Raw genomic sequence first — 26,794 nt, 5'->3', positions numbered from 1 at the left:
AATGCTGACTCCAACACTGTTCTCCTCGTTGAGCCACCTCTTCTAGGAAGGTCCCTGGTCCCTCTAATTTTTTCTGTTCTGCCTCCAACATCCTTTCCCCTGCCCTGCCAGTGCCATAGATCCTCTCCTGTCCACAAGACCGACTCTGCCCTCTGTAACAAGGCAGGAGGGAGAGGAGGAAAGGGGAGATCGTCCTATCAAAATGCAGATTTTGGAAAAATTTGGTTCTGGCAGGTAGCTTGGTGGGAGAGGAGAAGGAATAGGTGATGGGGTAACCTTTTTTCCTTTTTTTTTTTCTGCCTTTTTTAAAAACAATAAATAAAAACAGATGACCCAGAAGGCTGGAGCATAGCTAAGAGCCACCTCTCGTACCACTATGCACGTGTCTTGTTTTGTGCCTCAGCTTTCTGCCGGCAGTGGGAACGGGGGCAGAAGGGAAAGGGGAAGGGAAAGGGGCATCGGTGACTCAGTAGTTCTGCGTTTGGTACCCCTGTGTCTCGGTGTCAAAAGCATCTGCTGGAGGGGGCTGCTGGTACGTCCCCACCGCATCTGTAGCATCCTCCTCATTCGTGTAGGGAGCATAAGGCATGCTGGAGTCCTGGCTTGGGTCCATGTAGTCCTGGGAGAAGAGGGCTGAATCGGCACCCAGCTGGAAACGCTGATACGCCAGGAATGCCTGGCCCACCTTTAAGGGAGGAGGTGGAGGGAAGAGATGGGAAGCAGAGAGGGGAGGGAAGACAAAAAAGAGGAGGAACATACCGAAAAAGAGAAACAAACAAAAGTGGGGTTAGTAGTGGTTATGGATTAGTGTGCGAGGCTCACCTGGCAGACTGCCGGTGGAACGCCCCACGAACATCGAAGTCCACACTCTCCACAGAAAGCATGAGCCCACAAGGCGAGAGGACTGGGCAGGGATGGCTGCAAGACCAGCTGGCTGTGTGCAGCCTGCCAAGGCTCCCTGCTTTCTCTGGGATGTTCAGGGCACACCTCCTGTCTGCCAGTGGGGTTTCACCAACATTGCACAGGTTGCACAGGCTCAGCTCGCATGTGGTTGTTATCCCAGTCAGCCCCTCCTGGCTGTGGGAAGGCAATCTGCCTTGGCAACACCAGAGGGCTCAGCTGCTGGGCTGCGTGTACGAGGCCATTTGACTTGTAAAGCCAAGTAAGGAGAGCAGCATTTGACACCAAGTACTGAGGTAGAGGTCACCCCCTGAAACACCTTCACCAGTCAACATCCACAAGGTGTAGCACAGACCTTGGGAAGGAGCAGCAGGAAGCAAGGCAGCTGCTTCCCAGACCAGGGACAGTTAGCAAGAAAACTCCTGTGTCCTGCCTCAGGCACTGCAGGCAGCACACCATTTGGTGGACTGGAGGAGCCTGGGCAGAGGGTCCAGCAGGTGTGGCTCATTGTCCCAGAGCATCCCTGAGAGAGGTGAGCAGTCTAGCAGGTGATGGGGGAGAGGCTTTTGGGGAATGAGGTGTGGGAAGAAATGGAAGAGATAAAATGGTGGGGGCAGAGGGCATCTCCTGACTGAAGTATTAGGTCTGAGCAGTCATCAAAAAAAGGCACAATGGTGTTACACAGCATTAGTTAGGGTGTGGGTGAGGGAGAGAAGGGAGCAGAAGAGGAGAAGAAATTGCCAGTTCCATCTCTCCAGAGGGAGATCCCCCGTTCAATGGACAACCCCACTCCAACTTAATGGCCAGTATCTTCCCATCCCATGCTCTGCAGTGACCACACACTCATGGTCAGGGCATTGGAACCAGCTCTGCTCAGTGACCTCCTCCAGCTGCATCCCTCTACCCCTTCCCCCAAATTCTCCCATCAGCAAAGGGCACTAAGGCAGCAAGGATGGGGAGTTAGGGAACAGGGTATTGTATTCCTCCTGAAAATTAACGTCTCTGAGTCTCCGGAAAGCCAGAAATGCCAGGAAGCCCTGTGAGGAGAAAGAGGGGTGTGGGAAGGAGAATCAGTAAGGTAAAGCAAACCAGAGTGTTTGACTGAAATAAAAACAAACCCCAAAAGAACCAGGGGAAGAGGATGCCTGTTTGGCCACTTGGAAGCCTGTGCATGGGAAAGGATCACTGCAGGTGATGGCACCTCCAAAAGTGAGGGACCCCTTGCAAAACCCCTGTTCCTTGTCTCACTTTCTGCTGGAGTTTGCAAGGGCCTTTCAGCAGCACTTGAGTGCAGGACACAACTCATGAAGGAACATACTGCTGTTCCCCAATCCCACCTGGTGTCACCGTGGCAAGGGTGCTGACAGCACAACCCTTTGCAGCCCCCCCTTCTTTGACAGGTCTGTGGTCTTATGGCACCTTTCCTATCTGGCCCCTGCCCAACATCAGGGCCCGTGGGAAGAGGAGAAGATAAAGCCACAAGGGCTTAAGTATAGTGACAGGGTTAAAATGGTTTCTTGCTTGGCACTATCCTGTCACACTAAAAAAACATCACTCTGCTTGGTGCTCTCAGAGGAAGTCATCAGAGATTTTTATATTGCACCCAACAGTTTTCCCAGGAAACTAGCCATAAAGAACTGCTGGGGAAAGGACAGTCTTAAGACAGCACCATCACCTTCCTAAAAAGGTGACCTAGTGAAGTGGCATTCCAGTGGTGAGTACAGAATCCAGAAGAACAATGATGACATCTTGCATGATGGGAGCAAAGGTGGGAGGGAGATGGGTGCAACTCCTGTCCTGCAGCTCCCTTCTCTGTTTAGTGTCTGTAAGGTGAAAATGCTGTTGAAGTCCTCTGACACACAGAGAAAATGGTAACAGGTTGTCCAGAGAAGTGGTGGATGCCCCATCCCTGGAAACATTCAAAGTCAGATTGAACTGGGCTCTGTGCCACCTGATCTAGTTGATTTGCAGGGGGGTTAGACTAGATGGCCTTTAAAAGTCCCTTCCAACACAAACTATTGTATGATTCTATGACAATGATGGTTGGGGAGCTGGCTGGTCCAAGGATATATTAAAGGTCTTTCGAGAACACTCCTTACTGAGATATAGGACTCTCATTCCCATTGTGCTTATTAGTGCTCTAAAACCTTCTCCACTTAATTTTTGAGTCCCTGTTTCACAAGTTTACTTCCCAACCACCTCCTCTCCTGCTTTTCCTTCTCAGAAGCATGTGAACTGAAATCCCAGAGGGAACCACTCTTAGCCAGTCACCTTTCCTTCCCCACAACATATTGCAGCACAGGGGATGTTTGATCCAACATCATGGCTACTGTACTCACCCAGGTAAAGATGGAGAAGAATGAGAACGTGATGGCTGCTCGGGCTGCATCCCCTCCCTCATTCAGTGGGTTGTCTTCTGGTTTTGAAGCTTGCCACTGGTTGGTCAGAAAGCAGAAGCCAACGAACCAGAGGAATGCCCAAAAGGCTGGGATGGACCACCACCGGCATGCCAAAGGGAAGGGCAAAGACAACAAAAAGATATGTGTGAGCATAACATTACATTTCTGTTACATTTCTCTGGAAATTTCAACCATCTGAGACCCACCACTATGTTGCAGACTGGGCCAAACTGACTGCTCAGCCAGTCTGAGCCCAAGTGAGCTGGCAGGCTCCCTGACAGCAAATTGTCAAGGTGACCAAGAGGTGTCTGCAGAAAGCACCTCAGGAGAGTTCATTTGCTTGTGTTCAGAATGATCACAGGACTTGCATTTGGACTTGGGAGGGAGCCTGAAGGGCTTCCAGTACTAGAGCAATCATGAAAATAAAACAGCCACTGCTTCACAATCCCGTCCTGCAAGGACAAGCAAAGAGCAATTCCTGCCATAGGAGCTGCAAAAGGGTGGGAAGCAGCTGGTTAACTGCTGCTAACTCTGCAGTTACACAGAGACCAGCTTGTGCTCAGGACAGAACAGCTCAGGGACTCACATCAAGGAAAGGTGCTGAAAGATCACTAACATGCTGTGCCCCCAGGAAAGGGGTTAAGGTAGGAGGTACTCCCCCTCTGCCAAGCACAGGCAGACACTTGGCAGTGAGAGAAATGGGTATTCCAAAGCAACAGAAAAACAGGGCACAATCCTTCCCCTTGTCTTGTCAGCTGTACATAGGATTGCTAAGCAAGGAGCTAACTGTGAAAGAACTTGCAAGCCTGAAGTCCTTAGCAATTCAGGTGCTTCACCTGATTCTGCCCTCACTCCATTCCTGGCCCCTTCGACATACTCCATGGAGAGCCTGACACTGAGCAGTTTGCCTGAGTGGCTGAAATAATGGCCCCAGTAGGGCAAAATGGCCAGGAAGCTCACCCGAGACTCCGATATCCGAGAGCACTGCCTTCTTGCGGTCCTTGACGCTGCTGATCTGTGGGAAGTAGGCATCCAGAGCCAGGTAAAGAAGGCAGCTGAGGAAGGCGAGGACACCCACGGTAATGCCATAGTTGCAGGCATTGTGATTGCGGTTGAAAATGCAGTGCTCTTCTAACTCATCCACACGGTTCACATACCCTTCATTGACAATGGAGCCGAACACCACGATAGAGAACACCTGGTGGGGAGGGAGGCCAGAGACACATCAGGGCAAGCCCCATCTCTCTGGACCAGCAGAAAGTAGCAGAGCTCTGCAGGGGACAGACACCCTTCACCAGCACCTTTCTGCTCTGCTGAGCTCCTGCCCTGCTGCCTTGCCTGTGTTGTAGCCACAGGGAATTTACTGGGAACATGGTCTCATTTTATTTCTGAGGATTAACTTAAAATAGGACATTTTTAGATTGAACCTTTTTATCCATCTGACCTAAAGTGATGCAAAGCAGTTGCCGTCTGGAGTAAGGGTGGCTTCCCAGACACACAGGGAGGTGACATGGAGTCTAAATTGGGATATGGTTTTGGTGCGGGTGCCTGCATACAGTGGCTTCAAGTAATGGAAATCCTCTTAGTCTGCACTTATTCTCCCACTCACTCTTTTCTCTTCAAGAGATTAATGGTTTCTACCATACATATGTTCAGTGATTTTATCTATCAAGCTACTATGCTCTTTTCCCCATTCACCTTCCCACAATCCACAGCCCTGCTTGCTCTGCAGCTCCATTCTGCTGGACTTCCATTCTCTCCATTTCCCACACCACCAGTTTTCCATCAGCCCACTCCACGACACCACCTATCCTTCTGTCCACTCACTCATATGCCAACACCCCCTAACCCTCCCCACAGATTTCAGAGGCCAAACATCCCTACTCCAGGTCTACTTGTCAGGACCACTGTGAATCCTCCCTACCTGTCACCAGCACTGCCACTGCATGTTATTTTACATCAGGGAGAATTAGGGATGAGTCCAGGTAAAAATGCCCTAATCCGCAGTTGCTGGTCTAATCTTTGCTCATGGGCTTAGCCTTCGTCGCCTGCCAGAAGGGCGTCCCTCTTTGACACAGCAGGTTCACCAAAGCAGAGCACTACTTACAGCAGCCCCAGTCCTGCACCTTGCATCTCAAATAAAAGCTATCCCACAGAGGAAAGAGGGGAATATTAAGGCAGTATGTACAGATTTTTCTTTGCAAAGCATCTGGAGACCCTGACTAGGAACAGCTGACTCTATGCTGCTGCAAAAGCATCAGGGAAATGGGAATGGGACCTCAAATATGGGATTAAATTACATATGAAGTGCACTAGGACATCACTAGGATACTCTGTCAGCCTGGGAGATGTCTGCACAACAAGACCTGGCACCCTTGGAACCACCACCCCATCCCCAAGGAGATGGAGCACACGAGAAATGAGGAGGCCAAGTCTCCTGCAGGAAGTGGAGCTAGGTCTGAGTGTTTGCCTGGGCAGGACCCCAATTCCATTTAACCCAACCATGCACCAGAAGACAGCCCAGAAAGCAGAGAAGCAGCTTTGTGAGTGCAGGGAAAACTGTTGATTAATGCCAACCCAATACAACACCTATCATCAGTGAGGTTGGATACCTGAGATCCAAAGCATAGACCACTTCTGCTTGGCCTGTGGCATCAAAAATCAGATGAAAAGCCTTACTCAAAGTCCCCCAACAGCCCTTGGGCAGATACTCAACAACAACCACATTTCATCTGCCAAACTCTAATAAACATCCACTGACACCAATATTATTTTTTCACCTCAAGTCTCATAATTGGGTCACGTTGGGTTGTTGAAATTGGGTGTATCACACTAGAGCAAACTAATGGAAGCTGGTTCCTAAGCGTAGGAGCTGCATGGGTTCTCTGAAAATCAAAGAGCTTTTTAAGTTTAGAAGTAAAATAACCGATTTCTCTTCCTCCTCCTTCTTCCTGCATATCGAAATTAATTGTATTTTGCAGAAACTGCCTGTGAATATTTAATAAGCATCTCTTCTCCTAGAAGCAAAGATTTAGTCTTCAAAATTTCAGCCTGAATGGTTTGGAAAGCAGCAAAATTGCAGACAATTACAGTCAGGCTCTTTCAGTAGGCTGTCTCACACACCCTCAAAACAGGCTGGGCTGACAGGTCAGCTTAGGGTCACTGGCAACAACATCCTGTTCCTCTGATCCGAAGAAGAGATGACAGACTCCTGAAGTGATATCCCAGTGTCAGGCTGTGATCAGCACTGATGTTGACACCTGAAATACCAACCTCCATATACTGAGCTTACAAAGTGTGTGTCCTGTTTTCTGCAGCATTAGATGGAAAGCTTATCTTCTCTTTGGAAGATGAGGAACAGCCTCTAAAATAGCACAGTCTGGTGTTCAGTTTTGGTTTAAGACTCAAAACTGGTAAAATGTTGATTCCCTAAGTCAGACAAACCCTTGCAATGAGCTGTATTTTGAGTCTCTGCTTACTCATTCGGGATGAATGAACCTCTGTAATGGTCTCTCCCCAGAGACACATCTGTGGAGATACATCCTGATACACATCTTTTCTCTGCTCTTACCTTTGGGTTTGCTGCTGGGCTGGACAGAATAATTTCTTTTTGCATTTGCTCTTTCATACCTTTTTATGCAGGCACATTATAAAGGCACAGTTCAGAGTCACAAGACTAGAGGAACATCTCCCTCTCCCTAATTCTCAAGCAGAGGTGGCATTCCTAACCTCCTTTCTCCATTTGCAGTCAGCCAAGATGCCAGACTTCTCTCCTGTGAAGAGAAACCTGTTTCAAAGCTTGGAGGTGCTCATGGTATGATTTACAGGCAAGCATCTGATTTCAGATGATCTTAGGAGTTTTCTGGGGAGATTCCACTGTGTTCTCACTTGCGAGCAGATTAAGACATTGTGGATGCTTATCTTCTCTGTCCTGAAACAGCCACCCCGAAGTACTCTTTGTCCTTAGGAAAGCTTTCTATGGACCAAAGCACAGTAGCTTAAGAGATGTCTCCTTCTCTCTGTTTTCCTCACCATTGGCATCAGCTCTGATCCATGCTCCACTCCCTGGCACTGCAGAGAGGGCAAAGAGAGGGCATGCTCCCTTTGCCAGCTTGTCACCACCCTGATGGCAACAGCAAAATGCTGTGAGGACCCACAGTGCACAGAAGCCTTGAGCTGGGCTGGGTTACACTGACTGGGCAGGAATGGGCAGGCTCAAACCAGAGATTCCAGGCTGGGTTGGACAGCAAAAGAAGCAATTGCTGCTGCTGACAGGCAACATCGCCTGTTTTATTCCCATGATGTCTGTACCTGGAAACTGTCATGACAAACAATTTTCTAAAAAAAAAAAAAAAAAAAAAAAAAAAAAAAATCATAGTTATGAGAGCTTAGCTCTTGCAGCCTTTAGAAGAAACAGTTGTACACTTCATCCATGGTAGCTATTCCTTGTTGGTAAGGGAGCAGCTGGGTGGAAGTCCACTGACGTGGCAAGTCATCTTAGAAAGAGCAAATATATTTTATTTCTTTGATTACACAATCCATGTCCTGCAAGATGATCCAAGCAGCAGATGCAGAATGAATGATTGCCTAGATTATAAACAAAGCACCAAGTTTACAACGATTAAGTGTTTACGTTCCTGTTCCCATCACGTCTGCAGCACTTGTAAGGAAATGCCAGTGACCATCACCATGCACTGGCACAAGCCTCTTACTGCTCTGTGTTACTGCTGCTTGTGTCTCCTCCCCTCATTTGGCACTTGCTGCACAAAGCCTTTGCCTATGGCCACTGATGAAATGGTCTAAAATACACATCCAGCTGCAAAAAGGAGGCAAGGAGAAGATGGCAGAAGTCTTCTCGTGACTGAGCAGCAGGATGCAGGCAAGTGGCTTGTCTGCAGGCTAACAAGAGGCCTCCTGAGGCTCCCAAATGCAACCCATCCTTCCATTCTGCAGAAGGAGATCACTGGCCGCTTTCTTATGCTCGGTAACAAAAATCAGCCAACCATCCCCACCTTTATGCACTTAAGCTGCCTCATTTCTTCAGCAAGGCTGCTTCAGTCAGTTAACAGACTTGAATTAACTAGATTTTTAAGTTGAGGGTGTTTCTTTAAGCCTCCAAAAGCAACATCAATTGGGCAGGTGTGCAGCCTGTCTGGAGATACACACTTAATAAACAGTCATGTATTTGGCTACACTCGAAAAAGAGACAGAAAAGAGCATTTGGAAAAGATCTGACCAACTCAGCCCTGCTGCTGGGACCCAGCTTTGCTTCACTTCGCTGCTCTTTAAACACCACATCCACATAGTTTGTTGCAAGCATTTTCCTCGATTCCTGTTTTCATCCGAGAGCTTTGAAGACACCAAGTGCAGCCCAGAGCCAGGTGCATTGCAAAGCTGACACAGGCAGAGCGACGTGCCAAAAGACGCAGCAAAATGAACTTAATGCTTAGCACTGTGGGGAGGAGACAGAGAAGCTAAGAGTTTTCCTCACCTCGTTTCTCAGGGGGCTCATGCTGGCCATTACAGGCACGTAAAGGCTCACTACAGTGATAAAAGTGCAAACCAGGCAAAATTCTGCATCTTGTCATAAAATAACTTTTTTTTTCCCTTTGGTAAACTAGTTGATCTCATTTTGCCAAAGGCAAAGGTGAGAGATGAGAAGAGAGGCTCTCCAGACCCTCCCCACTGCAGGCTCAGCCCTGCAGAAAGCCAGACAAAACCTCCTCAACATCATGTGAAGCACTTTCCACCATGCTGCCCATCATCAGTCATGCATCAGATGCTCCTGAGCATCACGTGATGGATGCAAAGCATGGTAAGCCTCTGGCAGTGTACTAGGATTTTCCTGCATCCCATCCCAGGACTTTGTCATGCTGTCTTCCTGACTTCATCCCCAAGATTCCCATGATGGCTGTGGATGAGGCTGAAGAGGGTTTCTGCCAAACTGCCTGCTTGGGCTCACTGCAATGCCCTCCAGTCACAGCCTCTGTCGCACTGTGTGCTACCTCTCCCTCTCACATATCCCCTTTTTTATTCCATTACAGAGAGGAAATAGTTTGATGACATAATATTTCTTGTGGGACTTCAAATCAAATCCCCCTCAGGCAGAACAAAGCCATAACCTCTTCTGAGTCTGATCTGGTAATGACTAGGAATAAATCTGTCTAAAAAGAAAGCAAGAGCAGAAGACAGTGCAAATGATAAACTGGCAGAGATGATCTGGGTTTCATTTTCATTCAGCCACTTGCAAATGGAGTCTCTAGTAAGACTTGGAGTGCCCTACACGGAGACGGAATATTATTATTATTGTCATTAAATCTACTTGTATTTAGTTCATTTTGAAGAAAACACATGCAGTTTTTGAGATGCATGGGACTGGCAGCTTGGAAACAGGCAGCCTCTATTTATTCCTCCCAGACAGCACCAGTAGGCAGCAAACAACTCCTGCCCACAGTCTCAACAGTCTGAGCCTTGTGCAGGTGCTGGAGAAGGCCAGTCTCCCTGGACCCCATTTCTCTGAACATGGGACAGGGAAAAAGCACGGATATGCCACCACCCGCCTCCCAGCTCACCTTCCCTGGCCATCAGCCACATGGCACCAGCTCCCCAGCCAGGGCTGAGCCAGAGCAGGTGACTGAAGGGAGAAAGGCTCCACATCCCTAATTCCTACCAGGGATCTGGGACACACTTTCCTGGCCAGCCAGCTATTTTTTCACACATGGTTTGGCAGCTGACTGCCTGGCCATTAACCCTTCTGCCTCCCACCAGACTTGTGCTCAGGTCTCATGCACTTCCCACTTAACCACTTAACTGTGGTTAAACAGTATCTTCTATCGCACCACTGCTGGTGACAGCCTTCCACAATCACACAGCCATGGTGGTATCCAGGTTCTTCTGTGCTTTCTAGATGGTTCCTATATTGCTGTGCCGCTGGTCAGTGAAGTGACCACCCAAAAGTTGCATCTTTTTTCCTAGACGAAAAGTTCAGTTTTCTTTCTAGCAACACATCTCCTCCTCCTTGGCTTGGCTGTGCCAGCATAGGCAGAGACTGCACCCCATGCCACCTGCAGTGCCTGCTCCTCTTGCAGGCACACGGGTCCCCTCTCCTGCCTTGTTTTACCACAAATATTTGCCTTAGCCATGTCCCATCACCACACAGTTCCTGTGCTTCTCCACTGTATGCCTCTTATGTTTTTAAACAGCAGCTGTCTTATTTTTTGCTTCGTTTCTGGTTGTCTTTGGTCCCTATTGCTACTTCTCAGATTTTTATCTGGAAATGTCATTAATGAGAGATTTATTTCTGCTCCAAGATCCTTCCTGGAAATGCTATGCTGGAAACAACACAAACTGCTGTATCCAACCTGATTCACTGTGCAACTGTGCATATCTGTTGTTCATCTTCTAACACAGCCTTTCACCCAATCTCAATGACAGCAAAACCCCAAAAATCCTTTTGAAGCTCACCTAAGCAGGGGGCATCCCACGAAGAACTGTCCCTAGGGCTTGACTGAACACACATGCTTTGAACTGCCACATTTCTTTCACCTGCACCAATTTACCTCACAGGCACACAACCAGCGAGTGTGGTGGATACAGCAAAAATGGGGTGGAGAAGCAGAGACAGAAAGCATGAACTCTAGGTCAGGAACATGGGCAATGTCTCAGCTAAATAAACTGGGGACAGAAAGAAGGTGGGAGCCCAGTTGTACTGGTTTTAAACTAACAAGGCTTCCAAGCTCTAAAGGCTCAGTTAAACCACCATTGCAAGCCCAAACTGTGTGTCCTTGGGAAGAGACAAGTGGTGTTGTAAGCCAAGCATGAGTGTGGCAAGCCAGGGACCTGCTGGCAAGGCAAGAGATGGGGGTCTCTACCATGCTGTGGTAGCTCCCATCCTCCCATCCTCCAGCTTTCAGGTGCCAACCTCTTGTGGGGAAGCCAGGAATGTGGTTCCTGTTCTTCACCTGCCTTGCCTGCTCAGCTGGAGCTTCTTGGGATGTGCTGCGCCTGTGGACACAGGGGGCAGCCCTTCTTGTACCAGTTCAAATGTTCTCGATGCTCCTATCAGCCAGAGGACATGATGGCAACAGCAGCAAGTGATGGAAAAGGAGGCTGAGCGCCTCTCCTCACCGAACCTCCCTTCAGAGAGGTAGTGACCTTGGTGTCGGAGGGGAACTTGACACCTCAACCTATCCGACAAGTTTTAACGGGCTGCTTTGTCTGTGCAGCTCTGGTTAGAAATACTCAAACCCACATCAAAGCAAGCTGGGCCTGCTTCCAAAAACTGAGTTACTTTTTCCTTGTTAGGCTTTTACATCAAGCAGCACTTCAGTTTCTCCAGCAAGCAGGTTTCCAAGCAGACAGGAGCACCTGGAAGTACCTGTTTCGATTAGCATTTTACTTATTTATGGTGCCAGTGCTACATCCAGCTCCCCTGCACCGGCTGTGAAGAGCACTGCTGTACTGCCCTATGGGTCAAGGCACAATGGGAATAGGTAGGGGTGTGCTCACACTCACCTGCTTTATTTCAAGAACAGTCCTGGAGCTGTGCAGCCCTAGCTGGGTGTGGGTCACCAACGCCACTAGTTCCAGCTGTATCACCAATAGCTTCAGCTTCTGGGTCACCTAAACATCCAAACCTGACACGGGAGCCTCACAGAGCCAGCACTGATCACCAGCACACACACCAGGCAACCAGGCAACCTTTCTGCAGGGAGACACTCACTCTGCCATGCCTGCTGACCTCCAAAACACCCATGAAACCTGAGCTGCCTCAAAACACTGTCGTGGTGGACAGATGTTCCAGAATTGCTAAACTCTTTCCATAGTTTAACATTCTCCTTGTCAAATTTATCCTATCTCCTTTTCAGTAAGGAGCAACATAAATAATCTTTGGTCATCCTATCTATTCCTGATCCTGCAGTTCTCCCTGGAGATTTGCTGCCACCTCAATTGGGCTGCAAACTCCCTGGGCAGGAACCAGTTTTGGTGCCTGTTGGTAAAAAGCCATATGCATTTCTGTGCCATCATGAAGACTGCTAAAAGGCAGCATGACCCAAGCACAAGGTCACTGCCTGAGGAAGCGATCATGAGAACTGCTCTCAAGTGAAAGCTCATCGTCTGAAACAGGCCAAAAGGAGCCTACAGCTTGCCCTGGAGAGACAATGGACAATTCATGCTGTGAGCAGGATAAAGGCAAATGAGATCTCAGGAGATGGCAGGCAAAACACTTTCAGTGTGTGCAAAAGCATGTGAAAGGAAGGATTCTCAGAGGGACCACGAGGAAGGAGAGCCCTTGGCCACCAGAAGAGTTTGGCTTATAGAGCCTGGCACTAGAAAATCTAAGTATGGATACAATCACAAGGGAAAACACCAGGGATGGAAAAGCATCATTTAAATTGAAGGGCAAAAGATCACAAAAGTAAATGGATACCAAACAGATTTACAGTGAAAAGCCTCTGACCACTGGAACCACGGAACCCCTTCTCAGAGGAAGTGAGAAGGGAAGAAAACCATGATCTAGTCTTTTTTCAGTGAAGTTCATCCAATTTATGGAAGGGGCCATAAAGGGTCTGATGCTTGTGACAGCCTGAGAGGATTTCACTGCCCACAAGGACGCCTCTTGGTCTCAAGTTTAAAGAAAAGACCAAAACTACAACTAAATATTTGGGGTGAGCTTTTGGTTCCCCTGCTTTGTTAAAGGAGAGATGCTCAGGAGGACACACAAGACCAAGCCAGTTGAAAAGCAGGAGAAGGAAGGCATAGCCTTGCACCATTACGGCCATGCCACCCTCCCTTGCTGAACTGCTGACCTAGAGCACCTCTAGCTTCTGCAAAAGAACTGTAATTTCCAGGGCCAAGTGAAGTGCCTGGGGTAAATCCCATCCTGTCCTCTGTCAAGGTCAGATGGGAAGGGAGAAATAGCATGGGATCCCAAGGAGATGTCGGTCTTCAGAAAGTGCATCTTGCCAGGGGAGACCTTGCAGGGCACAAAAATGAGCTCAGCAAGCAAGCCAACAGTGTCTGAGATACTCTGAAGCGGATAAGGTGCCTAATTAAAAAACAAACGTATTTCTTGTTCTCTCTCCCTCACCTGGCACCTCTGGGAAGCCAAAATCCTGCAGTGCTTGGATGAACAGGGAAAAAAAACACCAGACTGAGAGGCAGATAGAGAAAGATAAAATTCTGCCACAGAGATTAGCAACGGGAGAGCCTTTGTAGGTCACATCATGTCCATCATCACTGGGCACACAGGCTGGCTCCACTCCAGCCTCCCAGGGGTGGAGGGCACACATACCCCCTCGCCTGGTGCCCAGCAGCAGCCCTGGCGCAGCCAACCGGCTCCCAGCATGACGTGCTGTACTGTAAGCAAGCGCAGGCAGATGGACAGACAGACAGACAGAATGCCCGCATTCATCAACTCCTCAGCTGCCCTGGGGCTCTCCAGACACCCTCCGAAGTCACCCATCCAGCTGGGAGGACAAGGGCTGCCTTCCCACCACCACCAGCAAGCCAGGCCACCTTCCCTTTTCCTCCTTGTTTCTACTTGGCACTGCTTTTATTTTATTTTCCCAAAGCCAGCCTACCGCTTTGCCTCTCAGCTCCCATGCGCATGTGTCTCCTCTGCGCTCTCTCCCTGCCCTCCCTTCTCCGATCCCGGCTGAGACCTCAATCTCTCCCCCCGCCAGCTCACTGCTGCAGCTCTCGCTCCCTTAATCCCAATGACCTTCTTGAACAAACGCGCCCGCCTCATGGGCAGCCATGGGATCAGCGTCACGGAAGAGGGAGAAACCTTCCCATGACACCCTCGTTAGGCTCCTCTTTCCCCCTGCCCCCTTCCTCACGAATTACAAGGAGGAAAACATTACAGGGAAGGCAGGTTGGGTGGCTGAGACAATAAGGGTAAAACACAGAGCAACATCCAGCCCCCACAGCCCCTTCAACTCACCCAGGCATCGCCTGAGCCCAGCGCCCTCTGACCCACAGAGAAGCAATTCCAGGATTGCAGCATCCCCTCCTCCTGGGTTCCCCCTGTCACCCCACATCCTGCTGTCTCCCTGCATCTGCACAGGCACCGAAGACTGAGAAGACACCCCACCCTGGAAACCACCAGAGATGGAGACAGGGCCATGGTCCAACCTAACTCACCCTTTCCCTCCCCATGGAAGAAACCCCAAATCGCCCTGCTCTCACCCTGTATGGGCCTACATCCACACACGCAGATATATATATATGTACATACAGCTGTACATCTGTGTGCATGTATACATGTGGATATACCTGGAAATTTATACATGCAGAGATATATAAACCCAGAGACAGATCCCTATATCCAAACATCCTTGCAGATACATGTAACAGAGAGCCAGCCATAAATGCTATGGAAGCATATACGTACATATCTCTGTGTACAGATCTAGGCTGTGTGGAGACATACTGAAGGACACATGTACATTATATATGTGGATACACGCGCATACACATGCATATATAAAGCACAAAATAATAAATATGTAATACATACCAACATATGATGATAACATATAATAACATATAATGGTACATAAGATACGGCGTAACGATTTTACATATGTGCGTATATGCAGGTGTGCAGGAAGGTCAGGGCCGGGGCCCAGCCCGGAGGAAGCCTCGCGCTCCCCGCAGCCCGGCGGGTCGCCCCCCACCCGGTGCCGGTGCCGGTGCCGGTGCCGCCCGCGGGGGCGGCGGGGCCTTACCCAGGAGACGAACCGCAAGATGGTCTGCGGCTGCCGGATGAAGGCTTGCGGGTCAAAGGCGCCCCCGGCTTTCCCCGCTCCGAAGGCGCCCCCGTCCATGGCGGCGCGGGGGTAGGCGGGAGGCAGGCGGGGGGCTCGGCGGGCGGTGCCGGGCTGCGCCGAGCCGAGCCGGGCTGCACCGAGCCGCGCCGAGCCGAGCCGTGCCTGGCAGCCCGGCGGCGACAAGCCGCACGCGCCAGCCCACGGGGACGCGCCGCAGCGGGAGCGCGCACGCACCCCTCCCCCCCCGGCCCGCGGCCGCACGTGGCAGCGACAAACGTGGGGCCGGGGCGGGCCGGTTCCCGGGTGCCGGGGCTGCGAGGGCTGCCCGGGCTGCGGGCACTGCGGGCGTGGGAACACCTCCCCGTACTAAGGCGGGCCACCCCAGACTCCCGGGGGGGGGGATGGGGGCGATGCCACACCGGTTTCTATGGGGCCCAGCGGGGCCGGCCCCCCGCCCGCTCACGCCTCCTGCTCGGCCCTAGTGAGGCCGCGTCTGGGGCTGTGTCCCGTCCTGGACTACGAGACAAGGAGCTACTTGAGAGGGTCCCGCAAAGGCCACAAAGAAAACTTGGGGTCTGGAGCATCTCTTAGGAGGAGATACTGCGGGAGCTGGACCTGTTTAGTCTGGAGAGCAGAAGACTGAGAGGGATCTCAATAATGCATATAAGTATCTCAAAGGTGGGTGGATGGTGCCAAGATGCTTTTCAGTGGCGCCCGGCAGAGCTATAAACTAAACCACGAGAAATTTCACTTCAACATGAGGAATAACTTCTTTACGTTCAAGGTGGCAGAGGCACTGGAACAGGCTGCCCAGGGAGGTGGTGGAGCCTCCCTCTCCAGAGACACCTGGATGCCTTCCCATGTCCCCTGCTCTAGGTGTCCCTCCCAAAGGACTAGGTGATCTCCAGAGGTCACTTCCAACCCTAGCAAATCTGTCATTCTCGGATGTCGCTCCACAGAGGCCCCCATAGAGGGGTAAGGCTGGGCCCTTTATCCCTCACCAGATGCCTGCCCTGGACAAAGATGCTTGTTGAGCCTCAAAATCATTCTGCAGCAAAGCCCGGGGCTCTCATTTCCAACATCAGCCACCCTACCCGCACTGTTACCCTGGGAGGGGCAGGAAAAGGCTGTCTGTAAATATGGGGAGTGTCATCGCAACAGCTGGTCTGTAACTGGACAAAATAAATTTGATCATAACAAATCCAATTTGGCTAACCTGGCTTGTTCTAGAAACAAGTCCCTGGGTGAACAATGGAAGTCAAACAGAGACCTCAGCCAACCCCATCCAAGCCCTGGGTGCAGACACATCACTGGTCAGAGATCTGGGCAGTGCAGAGATCCCAACCAATTGGCTAGCCAAGCCCAGGAAATTCAAACCCCTATTTAAAAAAAAAAAAAAAAAAAAAAAAAAAAAGCTCTGAACAATAAATCACTCTGTTTGCTGATGAACCTCAGTGAGTTTGTATCGTCTCTATCTCCAACCAATGACCCCTAATGTAATAGGGGAGTCCAGATTTTCAGGAGACCCTCTGGCTCTATGAGGCAGAGACTGCAAGATACACAGCTTGCACTCCAGAGGCTGCAGCCTTGAGAGTAACTTGAGCTTCTCCGTTGCCCACATTACCACCATGGCCACTGGCACAGCCAGGAAGGGATGTGTGGGGAGAAGCCTTTCAGCATTAGGGGCAATTCCAACTCCTTGGCCCATGCCTGTGCAGAGTAGCTGCACAACAGGGGGTTGCTGGCTGCTACAGAGTCCCTGATAATCTGTATTAACAGGACTGAAATGAAAAGCAAGCCCTTGGGTTGTGACATGGTTCCCTAAGATCAGCAGTAGAAGCCAAAAATGTATATGAGCTAAAAGCAAATGTATGAGGGAGATGGAAGAGCATTTAGTACCAACCCATGGCCTCCCATTGGGAGTTCCAAAGAGTGAGCAGCCATTCTTCACTTTTTGTGGGGCTCCTTTTGAGGGGTGGATTGGTGGTAGAAGATAGACATTCCTCCATCACATCCAGTCACAGAATCCTAGAATGGCTTGGGCTGGAAGGGACCTTAAAGGTTGTCTAATCCAAACCTCCCCGCAATGAGCAGGAACATCTTCAACTAGATCAGCCTGCTTAGAGGCCTGTCCAACCTGGACAATCGTGGATCTTTCCAGGAAAGGAGCATCCCTGTTTTAGGAAGACGAACTGCAGTGCCAGCACAGCTGGATCCTTAGCTCTCCAGTTCATTCTGGGTGCAGAAATCTCCCCACAGTGTTGTGTCAAACAGATCCTTATCTGTGAGCCTCAGGAAAACTGAGGGCAAACTCTGGGTGCCTCATGTATGAGAGGCTCCAGACCAACCAGCTCCGGGTTCTACTGACACCATTGCCTTGGGTTTGCATCCCCTTCCGTACCACAAGCAATGGTGGATTAAGGCCCATGCTCATTATGATAACACAGATAAAATTTCACAAAATGAAATTAAATGAAAATTTGAAATTCCATTTCATGAAAGGAAATGAAAATTCATGGAATTAAATTTTAAAATTTCATGAAACTGAGTGAAATTTTGAAATTTCATGAAATGAAATTAACATGATGAAATAAAATTTAATTAAACGAAATGAAGCAATATGCCAAATTTTCATTACATGAAATGAAACGTCCAAATTTCATTCATTTCATGAAGTGTCCTTGACTGAAATGGCATGAAGTGAAGTAAGCATTATCTCTTACGACCGATGACCGTGCTCACTGAAGTTCCCACAAGCCCCGCCACACGGTTTGTGCGGTCTCGTTTTTCCGCGCATCGCTGCTCGCGCGTATTTCTGGCCGCGCTCGGCGCCCGTAGCACCGTACGCGCCGCCGCACCGCCCATCCTCTCGCGAGACCGGGGGGCGGGGTGTTTATAAAGGCCGCGGACGCCACACGGAGCCCTTCTGGCCCGGCGCGTTGACAAGATGGTGGGTGCGGGGCCTCGGGCTTTGCCGCGCATCCCGCGGGCATCGCCGCCATCCCGGCCCCATCCGCCGCGCGGCCCCGCGCCCGCCGCCCCCGGCACCTGCGGGACGCTGTGCGGGGCTCATTTCGGGGCGCGGGCGAGGCGTTGCGCGGGGAGGCCGGGCGGGCCTGTGCGGTGCCGGGCGGGGCGCGGGCTGCTGTGCGGGCATTTGGGGCTCTTTTTTCTAGGAAGGGGGACGGATTTTCTCTGGAGAGCTCCTGTGGACTTTTTGGGGCTTTACTCTTCACTTAGGGTAATTCGTGTCGAAAATATTTTTTTTAAGTGCAATTTTTTTTATCTGCACCGTATTTTTCTTTAATTTGCGTGTGAGATTGGGTAAATCTTTCTTCGGCGTAAGAGCTCTCCGGATGAAACCCAGTCTTTCTATGGCTCTGAGGTTGCAGAGGGAGGCTGCAGGAGTGGTACTTGAGAAAAAAATACTGCGCTTCCACAGAGCGACCAACTCGAGGGTTGTTAAAATGCTGGTTTACTGAAATTTTGCAAACTGAAATTGTTAATGTAATGCCTTTTTTGGTACTGATTCATTGATAAATGTAAAGTTGTCTGTGCTGCATTTCCTAGACTTGTGAGGTGGATTGAAATTCTGGCAAGTCGCTCTTGCCAGATTACAGCTTCTGTGTTTCCCTGGCTAGAGTAGGACTTGGTGACATCTTAGAATAAGGTTGGAAGGGGCATCAAAGTAGTGTGAGAAGTACATAATTTTTGCATGGGGATTACATTCCTGTAACGTAAAGGAGTTCAGAGGCTGTACAGCTGATACTGGGAATTTCTAGAATGCGAAACATCTTGAGTATATGTAATACTCGTGTTCTAAGGCAAGGACAGAGTTGTTCTTGGCCCTGACGTGGGCATAAGCAAGTCTCTGCAGCAAGCACTTAATGTTGGTTTTCTCTTCACAGTCTCACCGCAAGTTCTCGGCCCCGAGGCACGGCTCCCTGGGCTTCCTGCCCCGCAAGCGCAGCAGCAGGCACAGGGGCAAGGTCAAGAGCTTCCCCAAAGATGACCCCAGCAAGCCTGTCCACCTCACTGCCTTCCTGGGCTACAAAGCTGGCATGACCCACATTGTCCGGGAAGTGGACAGACCTGGATCTAGTATGTATTAATTAATGTTCCTCTTAAAAAGGAGGTGGGTTTGGTCAGGAATGGTGGCGGGTGGCCCTTTCAGTAGCAGCTCTGGATTTTAGTCCTAGCTTGACTTCACCCTTTCCAAGTCCAATTAGGTGGTGTATTTCTGCTGTAACTGCTGGTTTGGTGTAGCTGCACAGTAACAGGCTCCTTAGGGATGGCTCTTCTGGATGGGGGCATATCAGTCAGCTGCCTTCAGTGTTTATTTGGAGATTGTCCAGTCCTAGATGTATTACTTGCTGTCATCCATTTTGCCTATCCAGCTCTGCTTACCTTTCTCCTGAGCCAGCCTCAAAGTTTTGCAAGGCATTAAATTATGAGGTTAGGGTTGGTCACTTTACCTTGCATCATCTCTGTGAAAAGAACTTTAGTCATTTACCTTTTCACATGGAGGATTTAGGAGTAAGAAAAAAATGGGTGGTGTTAGAGTTACTGCTAGAATTAATTGTGCTGTATTTCTGTTTGCATCCAGAGGTGAACAAGAAGGAGGTGGTGGAGGCAGTCACTATTATAGAGACTCCTCCCATGGTCATCGTGGGCATCGTGGGATACGTGCAGACTCCTCGTGGTCTCCGTAGCTTCAAGACCATCTTTGCCGAGCACATCAGCGACGAGTGCAAGCGCCGCTTCTACAAGAACTGGTAAAGGAGCAGGGCCTTGGCTGCTCTCATGTAGCCATGGTTCATATTTTTACTACTGGGTTGCAATGATCCTAGCAGAGCTTTTTAGCAATTAGTGTTTAGCTTTGATGGACTGGCCTAATAAGGGGATAGGCTGAAGGAATGGCTCCATGAGGGTGGTAGCATAACTTTGGGTAGTGCCCTTCTTCGTGTGGATTTGGTGGCTTTGGGTTTGCCTGAGACTCCTTAACAGGCTACATATGATGATACTTCGACGGGCGGACATAAGGAAATCGCCTCTGGCGCTTGTTGTTGAGTGTCGAGTCCTGACTGTAGCCCTGTTTTCTCAGGAAAGGGGACAGCAAGTGTCACTTGTGATTGCCATTCCAGACACTCTTTTGATTTAAAGTGTGCATTTGCCCGAGTGCGGCTCCAGTGTGTCTGGAGCTTCCCGCCTGTTTATGAACTTAGCAAGGTTGTTACTAAAACACCCTTGAGAACTTTATTGCTTCACTCACAAGGTGGGGAAATTAGGGTATTGTGAAGCAGATCACAGTCATCTCACAATTGCTTTAAAGATCTGCGTTTTTTTCTGTTATTGTTTGACGTCTCCATACAGTCTTTTGTTTTCTATAGTGTGAATGTTAATGTGCGTTGGAATTCATGGCAGCTCCGCTCAGCTTTGGCAATTTTGCCACTGTCTGATGAGCTCCAGGCTCCGCTTGCCAGTGGAAAAGAGTCATTAAAAACTGGCAATGAGCCAAAGCCAACTAAGGTGGCATCTCCTTCCGCTCACCCCACTTCCCTGGGGATTGATGAAGGGCTTAGCCAAACCTTGTCTCTGCTCTGCTCCTGAAGGCACAAGTCCAAGAAGAAGGCCTTCACCAAATACTGCAAGAAGTGGCAAGATGAGGAGGGCAAAAAGCAGTTGGAGAAAGATTTCAATAGCATGAAGAAGTACTGCCAGGTTATTAGAGTCATGGCTCACACTCAGGTAAGTGCCTGTGGGCTCAGATGTGCTGGAAACCACTGAGAAAGCAGGCTTGAAACTTGATCCATCTCTTTAGGGAGATTTCTGCCCTCCCCTGCAGCTTGATGCTGTCTATTCAGTACATTACACATTCGTTCTCCACAGAGCTGTGCTCACAAGAATGTGTGAGGAGCCTTGGCAAGCACTGGCTTGTTTTGAAAGAGTGTCCAAAAGAGACAATGTAGTAGGAACTTTATGGGCTCAGTGCTTAGCTGATACTGTGTAGACCTGGACTCTCTTAATTTCAGCTACAAATAAAACCAGATTAAACATTGAACTGAGGGGTTTGTGTGCTCAGCATCATTTCAGGCTGCATTCTGTTGGGATTGCAAGCACTTGACTTTTGGTGGCTTCTCTTGCTCAGCTGAAGAAGGTGTTATGAGTGATATGATGTCTCCCTAGCTGTCAGTGCTCTGACTTAAATTTCTTGGGAGATGGCATTTAATCCTTTGAGTTGGCCCTAAGTACAATAAGATGGCTAATTTTACTAGAATTAATTTCCTACAGTGGACAGTAGAGGTAATGTTGCAACTTCTATTGATTGTCTAACTGGTTCTCTCTACTAAATGCAATACAAGTAACTGTAGATGCAGTCTAACCCAATGTGGCAGGCTTTATCAAAAAATCGGAACAGTTTGGGTTGGAAGGGACCATAAGGATCATCCAGCTCTAACCCCCGTTCTGTGGGCAGGGACATCTTCCACTAGACCAGGTTGCTCAGGCCTCTGTCCAACCCGATTGAACAGTTGTAGTGGTGGGACATTCAAGAGCTTTTCTGGGCAACTTGTGCCAGTGATTCATGATCCTCATAATGAAAATAATCCTTAGGTCTCATTTAAATCCACACTGTTTCAGTTCAAAACTATTGCCCCTTGTCTCTTGTTCCTCAAGGGAATTTTGCCAGTGGCTCTGGGGTGAGAGAATTCTGTGCTCCTATGGGTGGCATATAATTTCCAAGTGCAATAACTTGCAAGCTACTATACAACTTTCCCTCTTATTATAGGGCCTTGTTTAAGTTCTATATTTTGGAAAAGAATACTAGAAAAAATAGATAAGGCCAGGACTAAAAGGATTCTGGGCTTATTAATACAGGGTCCATTTCAGAGGAGTGGGAGCTGAATGTCATGCTTTATCTGTTCTGTAGATGCGTTTGCTCCCCCTGAGGCAGAAGAAGTCTCACCTCATGGAGATCCAGGTGAATGGTGGCACTGTTGCTGAGAAAGTGGATTGGGCCCGGGAGAAGCTGGAACAGCAGGTGCCTGTGTCAACAGTCTTTGGCCAGGATGAGATGATAGATGTTATTGGCGTTACCAAGGGCAAAGGATATAAAGGTAAACACATGGAAGTCCCTCTCTTTGTTGTAGGATAGTTTTTTATGAAATCCTGGCTTTGAGTTTTCACAACAGCATGTGCCAAGAGCTGGGTTAGTAAATCCATACTGCTGTCACAGTTCAATGATGAGACCATGGAATGAGCACTGGGCACAGTGCCTGACATCCATGAGGAGTCGTTCCATGCTGCCTTCCTTCTGAGAACACAGCCCAGGGACAGCCAGGGAGGGAGCTCTGCTAGGAAATGTTGATTCCTGGGATGCTGGGTCTATGCTTCTCTTTTGTTGCCTGGGGACTGCAACTTGAAAGGTGGCTTAAACTGTTATTGAGGACTTTGTTGACATCTCAGCTTGACAGCAGGCTGCCTTGGTCCCTTCCAGGTGTCACCAGCCGCTGGCACACCAAGAAGCTGCCGCGGAAGACTCACAGGGGCCTGCGCAAGGTGGCCTGCATTGGCGCCTGGCACCCCGCCCGTGTTGCCTTCTCTGTGGCTCGCGCGGGCCAGAAGGGCTACCACCACCGCACTGAGATCAACAAGAAGGTTGGTGTTTCTCAGCTGCTGGGGAGGAACGAGAGCTGCCTGATGTCACTTGCTTTGTGACAGTGAACAGAGTGGGAAGTTCTGCTTGGGGTGTTTTGTTCTGTTATGTTGAATAACAGTAAAATTCTTGCGTAGCCACATGATTTCGAAGTGCAACAGACTCTTTCCTCTGAGCTAATGTAGAATTCCTTGCATTTTATCTGATGACAGGCTGTTTCTCCTACCTTTTGCTAAGTAGAGTTCATTTACATTTTTAGATTTACAAGATTGGCCAAGGTTACCAAATCAAGGATGGAAAGCTGATCAAAAACAATGCATCAACTGATTATGACTTGTCTGACAAGAGCATTAATCCTCTGGTAAGTTGCTGCAGTTGTGTACCAACAGTGTGCTTGTGAGCTGCAATCCTAAAGCAAATATGCCTGGTATAAGTCACTAAATAATTGAAAGAAGAGCTCTCAAGCTAAGTCAGCTGCCGTTTGAGGGGATGGTGGTTAATCATCCTTGGTATTGACTTGTATAACATGGAAATTGCAGTTGTGCAGCAGTAGGACAGAGATGTTGCAAACCTTGAATGATACTTGTACAAGGAATAACTTGGCAAGAAGAGCTTTTGCTGTTTTGTCAGCTTCTTCTGCTGTTCTTAATAAAAGTCTTACAGCAACAAATAAAAGGCTGCATCAAGAAACTTGACCAGTGAATGGCAGTACTGGAAACAGGATTTCAATGGATTTGGGAATGGCCAATGCCCAGAAATGGTGTGGATCTGTAGGCAGATGTGATCACTGGTCCTGCTTGATAACAGAGCACTGACTGTTGTCTCCTTGCTCAGGGAGGCTTTGTCCACTACGGTGAGGTGACCAATGACTTCATCATGGTGAAGGGCTGTGTTGTAGGGACCAAGAAGAGGGTCCTGACCCTGCGCAAGGTGAGTAGTGCAATCTGCTGTCACATGGGCTAGCTATAACAGTTCAAGGGAGGTGTGCTGCCTCTAGTGCAGGTGGTGTGGGCGCTATTCCAAGGAATCATGTAGATTGCTAGAAAGAAAAGCCTTCCACACAAACCCAGCCTTGAGTAGTGGCCTTGGGAGTGGCACGAAGTCATTCCTGCAGGTAGCTTCTGCCCAGGGTTGCCTGTAGTGATGGATATGGTTTAGGCTTGAGAATTCTTGTGACCAGAAGGACACTGGCAGAGTGGGCCTCATGCTGTGGGGAGCTGACCAGTCTTCTGTCTGGGAGGCCAAAGGTGCAGGGTAGATGGTCCATGGTCAGATGTTCCTTGCACATGGTAGCAGCTGAAGTCTTAGGTCAGAGGGACTGAGGAGCCATGGACGTGTCCTGGAGGCTAAAGGGACATTGCTGCTGCTAACTCACCTGGCATCTCTCTTTAGTCCTTGCTTGTGCAGACCAAGCGTCGGGCCCTGGAGAAGATTGACTTGAAGTTCATTGACACAACCTCCAAGTTTGGTCATGGCCGCTTCCAGACAGCTGAGGAGAAGAAGGCTTTCATGGTAAGGGCTCTTCCTGGCACATTAACTGTGTATCACTGTGTTGTCTTTGAGCTTATGGCAGCTGATAGCTTTGGCTGTTACATGGCCAAAGTTCCTACAGAAACTTCAGTTGAGAGGCCTCCTCCTGTCAACTTGGTTATAACTGCAGTGGGCCTGAGGCCTCACTTCCCGTGTGACAGCCCTTAGTGTTGGAGGGGTGTTGCCATGTTTGGGCACAGGTTGTTCCGTGTTGAAGCACAGAACAAGCACTGCTCCATTTCCTTCAAGAGCAGCTCAGGAGGAGGGTGCTCACAGTGGTGGCATTCTCAGTTTGTCACTTGGCTGGAGAAAGCAGCTGGGAGTGCTGGCAGGGTCAGAGCAGTGCCACGGTTGGGGCTAAGCAGAAGCTTCTCCACCAGGTGGCACCAGCGTTGCTGCTCACGCACATCCAGAGTCGCCTGGTCAGCGCAGTGTGGCTGTGCCAGGTTCAGCTTTTCCCAAAACCTCTGGTTGTGGGGATGGGGCATGGGGTTTCCAGTGGGCTGTAACATGGAGAGCTTTTTTTGCTTTGATTTCTTTGCAGCTTTTGTGATTAGGATGTTATGTCTTTGGTGCAGACTGCTGTTTACGTTGCTAGTTTTTTGTGCTTTTTTTTTCAGGGACCACTCAAGAAAGATCGCATTGCAAAAGAGGAGGCAGCCTAATGGGTGGAATGGTGCTGTGGCCTGTGTGCTCTCAGACCAAAAAAATAAATATTTTAAAGAAATTAATTTTGCCTCTTGGTATATACATCACTTTGTCAAACCTGGTACTCTGAATTGCAGTTTCTACACATGGATCAAACCAAAGAAGCACATAAAGTTTTAGCTCCTGAGCATCCACCTTAGAGCAACCCTGCTATAAGAAAAATGAAGCAGTTATTGCTGGTTTTGCAGAGCAAAGATTGTGCGTCAGAGCAAGGCATCTCTGGTTGTGTGAAATTGTAAAGCAGCAGAGGCCCTAAATGTGTTTGCAGTTGCTGAGGTATTAGTCTACGTGTCAATCCTCAGGATTGGGTGGACAGAGAACTTTGAGTCAAATGGGTTTTGACATAACCCAGACAGTTCAAACCACTAAATTTTGGCTAGCTGACAGATGCTGGTTGTTGCCATGGAAACCTTCCAGTGTCTGTAGGGTGGGCCTGTAGTCTGCACACTTCTCAGATGCAGTTGGTTGCTATTCCTCAGAGCAGCAGAAGGCAGCAGGTGTTCTGAAAAATCCCAGCCTCACAACAGCTGGATTTTTCTGAATGCACATAGTTTCCCTGCTGAAAGGATGGGAAGCAGGCCTGCCTGGGCAGGGAGGAGGATGATCTGCATCTCACCCACTGAGGAGGTGGGAGGTCTGTTAGTGCTACTGGTGTTGTGTTACTGCCTGACCTAAAATACCCTGTTAGCTTCCAGGGAGATGGTTTGGTGTGTCCTTCACTGACCATAATTGGAGACGTGGCAGCAATTGAGGCAATAACTCCAGACCTTCACAGCAAAGTGTTGCACTGCCCTGAAACAGAACTGGGTTGGCCCTATTTGCTCTTACCTTGAATGAGGAAAGGTGGGATGTGGAGATTTTTTTTCCTGTGGTTGGTGCATGAGAGCCTTCTAAGAGTTAAAAGGTGGCAAGAAAGAAGAAAAACATTTACCTTGTTTCCCTAGAAACCAGACTGGGGTGACTAAGAGCTGCCTGGCTCACTGTCGGCCTCATTAAACACATGAACCTGCTGGCTAATTTCAGCCAAGTGAAATAAGAGAGGTCTCACCTGCTAATTCCCCACCCCCCCCCCCCGTGTAACAAGCCTCAAATTGGCAGGTAGGTGGAGAATATCCTTCAATTAGTATTCCTCTGATGCAGAAAAGCAGGATTCCCACCCTCTGTCCATCCTGAGCCTGCAGTTTTATGGGCAGCTCTGAGGAGTGAGGGTTTCCCTCCCCCCCCACCTGTTAGCCTTAGCTAGGCTTTTCACTTTTTGAAGCTGGTATGTACTAGCTGACTAGGAAGGGCATAGCTCTGAGCCAACACTGCCTGCTGCTGCTTCCATCTCACCACTCAGATACATCCAAGGGAATTGGGACTACCAGGATAAATGGATGTACTGGGGGTGAGCGTCCATGACAAACTATTACTATCTTGATGAAAATCTCTAAAAGCACCTAATTTTACCATACCTTCTGGTGGAAACTGGAGATGCTGCTGCCTTTATTTTGAAATGACTGGTAGCAGAGGGAATTTTTAGTCAAATTGGCACCTAAGTAGGTGGAAGCACTCCTGACAGAATGTCATTGTTGAAGATGCTCGATGCGTGTCTCGCAGGAGGAGTTACTTTGTCTTGGTTTGTCTTGGTGCCAGACTTGGGTTTGTTTATTTTTGAAGCGATTGTTGCTGACTGATAAAACAGTGGATGGTGGGGAAGAAAACCCCACAAAAGCCGTTTCCTGGAATCCTGGGGACATCCAACATCGGGAGGTGGCGCTCCTACCTCTGTAGACACTTGCCGACGGCTTGCTAGTGGACTGGCCTGGAGAAAAACCCTGCCTGGCCGG

The 26,794-nt window shown here is 49.2% G+C and overlaps 2 protein-coding genes across 4 annotated transcripts; one reads left to right on the top strand and one right to left on the bottom strand.

The window, feature by feature from the left end:
* Positions 1-248: 248 nt before the first annotated feature.
* SYNGR1 (synaptogyrin 1) lies at positions 249-15,154 on the bottom strand. Of its 3 annotated transcripts, none has more exons than XM_083859139.1 (4): positions 15,032-15,154; positions 4,260-4,497; positions 3,240-3,385; positions 249-685 (listed from the first exon to the last, which is right to left on the bottom strand). In XM_083859139.1, the coding sequence occupies exons 1-4, from the start codon at positions 15,128-15,130 to the stop codon at positions 467-469; spliced, it is 702 nt and encodes a 233-aa protein (XP_083715265.1). In that variant the 5' UTR covers positions 15,131-15,154; the 3' UTR covers positions 249-466. The 3 variants fall into 3 exon arrangements, with proteins under 3 accessions (XP_083715265.1, XP_083715266.1, XP_083715267.1); XM_083859140.1 differs by having other exon boundaries at positions 249-619; XM_083859141.1 differs by having other exon boundaries at positions 574-1,937.
* Positions 15,155-17,955: 2,801 nt separating this feature from the next.
* Positions 17,956-24,988, top strand: RPL3 (ribosomal protein L3). Its single transcript, XM_083859502.1, has 10 exons — positions 17,956-18,023; positions 18,982-19,174; positions 19,680-19,848; positions 20,686-20,821; positions 22,002-22,188; positions 22,569-22,729; positions 22,987-23,088; positions 23,562-23,657; positions 24,120-24,239; positions 24,878-24,988. Exons 1-10 carry the CDS (start codon positions 18,021-18,023, stop codon positions 24,920-24,922), a joined length of 1,212 nt encoding a protein of 403 aa, XP_083715628.1. The 5' UTR covers positions 17,956-18,020; the 3' UTR covers positions 24,923-24,988.
* Positions 24,989-26,794: the final 1,806 nt, after the last annotated feature.

The sequence above is a fragment of the Zosterops lateralis genome, assembly GCF_965231275.1.
Source record: "Zosterops lateralis genome assembly, chromosome: 4".
Taxonomy (NCBI): Eukaryota; Metazoa; Chordata; class Aves; order Passeriformes; family Zosteropidae; genus Zosterops; species Zosterops lateralis.
The sequence above is the reverse complement of the archived record's forward strand: the minus strand, read 5'-3'. Positions and strand labels throughout refer to the sequence as shown.